At 40.9% G+C, this 3,280-nt stretch overlaps 1 protein-coding gene across 1 annotated transcript in view; it reads left to right on the top strand.

Moving 5' to 3' along the window:
* The window catches only part of sfmbt2 (Scm-like with four mbt domains 2), a 60,269-nt gene that overhangs the window by 17,897 nt on the left and 39,092 nt on the right, over window positions 1-3,280 (top strand). The window contains exon 3 of the mRNA XM_015402123.1: window positions 1,958-2,046. Within this exon, the coding sequence (XP_015257609.1) occupies window positions 1,958-2,046 (89 nt within the window). The remainder of the gene's footprint in view (window positions 1-1,957; window positions 2,047-3,280) is intronic.

Raw genomic sequence — 3,280 nt, 5'->3', positions numbered from 1 at the left:
ACACGCGATTTTAGCAGCAAAAAGCCTCATTTCTGATACTGTCAGACGTCCAGTAAAGTGTGTCCAGATGCGTCTGATGCTTCTGCTGCTCCTGTGATCAATGGCAGAGAGAGGCTTTGCTTTATTTGCTGTGATCAGTGGGTAAAAAGTAGTTTTGATATATTTTTATGCGAGAAAGTCCACCTAAAAAATTATCTTTGCACTTATGATCCTTGTTTCAAATATTATTTCACTCTTGGAGCCACGCAGATCCCCACATACCGGTGTAGGAACCAGATCTGCTCGGGGCCCCGCCCATCCTTATGACGTTAACATATGGCAACTCCACTCGGACAAAATGTATTGCACCCCTTAAAGATCAAATATTTACCTATATTTGTAATTATTTTACATTTCATTGGCGATCTAAAGTAGCCAAAAGTAGAAAACAATCATTATCAGTCTTTAAGGAAAATACTGCGTTCTCAGACTAACTAAGCTCTGCCATTTACCAAGGTGACAAAAAAAGTCTCAGCTTATTTTTATTCTTTTTATTAAGATCTGAGGGCAGAGGAGGACTAATGGGACATCTTAAAATTACTTTGTTAGAGATTTTAGACAAATAAAACAGTTATTCTACTTGTAGAAAACAAACAGTTGTTGTTGACCCAAATTTAAAAGTAATGTAGCTCAATATGGCTAACTGACCGAGCTAAAATAAGCTAACCTGTTAGCTACTGAACACAGCTAGCCGCAGCGCTACCCCGCTCTCCCTCTTTATATCATGGTCTAACAGTTACTTTGTTCACATAAACAGACTGGCTAACACTACAGATGCCTCGGCAAACGGACGCTGCGTGATGTTATTATCGCTGTCTTGGCAACCACGATGTTTTACGTCATGTGGCAACGTTTAGCTAATCATGTAGCGTAACGTCACTGGCAGGAAGGGCCCGATCTGTTTTCTGTCAGCATACCCATTCATCCCTTTAGTTTATCCCTTAAACAGGGATATCTTACATTGTTTTTTTTTTTTTTTTTTTTTTTTTTTTTTTTTTGTTTTGTACATTACTAATGGGTAAGATGACCAGATTTCTGCTTTCTAACCTGGGGACATTTCAAGCTCATACATAAAAATTATACATTTTATGAAAATTAAAATAGGAAACGGGGAAAGTGATGCTTTCATCTATTTAAAACATATTTATTATTATTTAAAAAAAAATCAAACAAGTGTGAAATCCAGGAGTGCTTCTCTTACATTTCCTAAGATAAATAATGTTCAATGTCTAATATCTACAGTGTTACGGAGTCTGTAGGAAAGTTCCCTCTTTTTCCATTCCAAAAAATNTGGATCGGTTTTTCAAGGGTAGTGTAAATGGGGCTATAGACAGGTATGGGGCATTGCAGGCTAACAAAAGAAGCTAAAGGACCCCCATTCCAAGGGGGGTGGCGCTGTTTGTCCGTTTCAGTTTTTGCATGTTTTCTAAACAAAAACAAGTCTTTGTTGGGCTGCTGTATAAAGCCTCGAACTCAACGCCATTTCTGACATTAGGTCTGGATTCTATGTACGCCTCATAAATGCAGGAAATTCATAGTCAGCAGCACAGACTAAAGAATCTTAACCTTTGGGTCACTGATAGAGCTTGTTGGAGAGCGCCTTCCTGTTCACTCACAGGAGGAGACAGCAGGGGTACAGTTCATGGGATCAGAACCGGCCCGCATCACATCACAGAACACACCTTGGATGCAAAGCGCCGGGGCAGGAGGAAACCGGGGCCTTTTTTCAGTCGATCGATGGGCAGAGATTTACAAACTCCTCATGCGTTGATGCCAATACTAGTTCCTGTTACCGGATTGGTCTGATAACGGGTCCGATGGCAGAGACCGGTCCGATAACAGGAGCTTCAGGCTCTGACGTCAGAACCACAGGTGTGGCCTCTATCTGAGCTTATCCTAATTGTCCTTGTCTTTTCAGATGCAGAGTCCATGGAGGAGGAGTTCATCTGGGAGGAGTACATGGAGGAGACGGGAGCCGCCGCCGCCCCCCACACCACCTTCAGACATGTGTGTATGACCAGCCGAGTTCAGCCTCTCCTCCTGGTCTTTTCCTTTTACACAGCCGACCTTTGGCTGTTTTCACAGACGAAGCAGACAGAACGTTTAACGAGACAAAAGCTCCACCTTTGCAGGAGATTCTTTGTTAATAATTCAACAAAGATAAGACCTTTTTTTTCACTTTCTCTTTTTCATTCATGCCCAAGTTTTCCTGCTTCAGATTCTTCAGATACACAAGAGAATCCTGTTAATGTAAAAAGAACCTCTTAGATTAGAGCATATGAACGGAGCGGAGCGCCGCGCAATTCCTGCTCCCCGCTTAGGAGGATGTTTGCTCATTCGCTCGCTCAAATTCTCAGGAGGAGGCATTTCCTTACATTATTCCTTCATGTAATGATGCCAGGGCCCTGGGACCCACAGTGTTTGATTTAATGACGTGATGATACATGTGTATTGTCTTATTTAACCGGCTGTTAAATTATGGCACTGTTTCCCCTGAACGCAACACCTCACTCCATTCATGTTGCCCTGTGTTTCCTATTTAATAATTAATTTAAAAAAAAACACTTAAATCAAATAAATGGTATTTTACAAATTTTATAATCCAACATTTTTAATTGATGTGACCACATCGGAGCAGAGCGAAATCCTCGCTCCGGTCTTTAAATTGAAAACCGCTCTGTGCTCGTCCATATTTCTTCCGTTCCACGCTCCACTCCGCTCACATGCTCTGATGAGGGATTATCATCAGTTCACATAAATGTGGGATAAATAAATAAAAATTTGTAGGAGTTTTAGAGGAGCAATATTTTAGATAAAGGGATTGAAAATCAGAGATTCAAACAAACCGCGTCATACGGCTCCAAACTGCTCAGAGAAATCCTTTATTTACTCCGAACTTCATACAGTTTGAGAGCACCAGCTCTGTTTCCTTGATGCAAACAGGTCCTCAGTTTGAATCGAGATGTTTCTGTGTGCAGTTTGCATGTGTCCCTGTTGCAGTCAGAGGGCATTTTTGTATGTCTTTGTTCCAACACTACTTTTGTCCTGATTATGGGACTTATGTGTGCTTGACTAGAGGTGTAAATTTCAATAAGAAGACATGAGATCATTTTTTGGTACAATATTAGGTTTCATAGTTTAATTCAAACAATCAGAAAGTGTAACGCTACATTCACACCACACGCGATTTTAGCAGCAAAAAGCCTCATTCTGATACTGTCAGACGTCCAGTAAAGTGTGT

The sequence above is a fragment of the Cyprinodon variegatus genome, unplaced genomic scaffold, assembly GCF_000732505.1.
Source record: "Cyprinodon variegatus isolate N-32 unplaced genomic scaffold, C_variegatus-1.0 Scaffold1302, whole genome shotgun sequence".
NCBI classification, from domain to species: Eukaryota; Metazoa; Chordata; class Actinopteri; order Cyprinodontiformes; family Cyprinodontidae; genus Cyprinodon; species Cyprinodon variegatus.
This window is presented reverse-complemented; position numbering and strand designations above follow the sequence as displayed.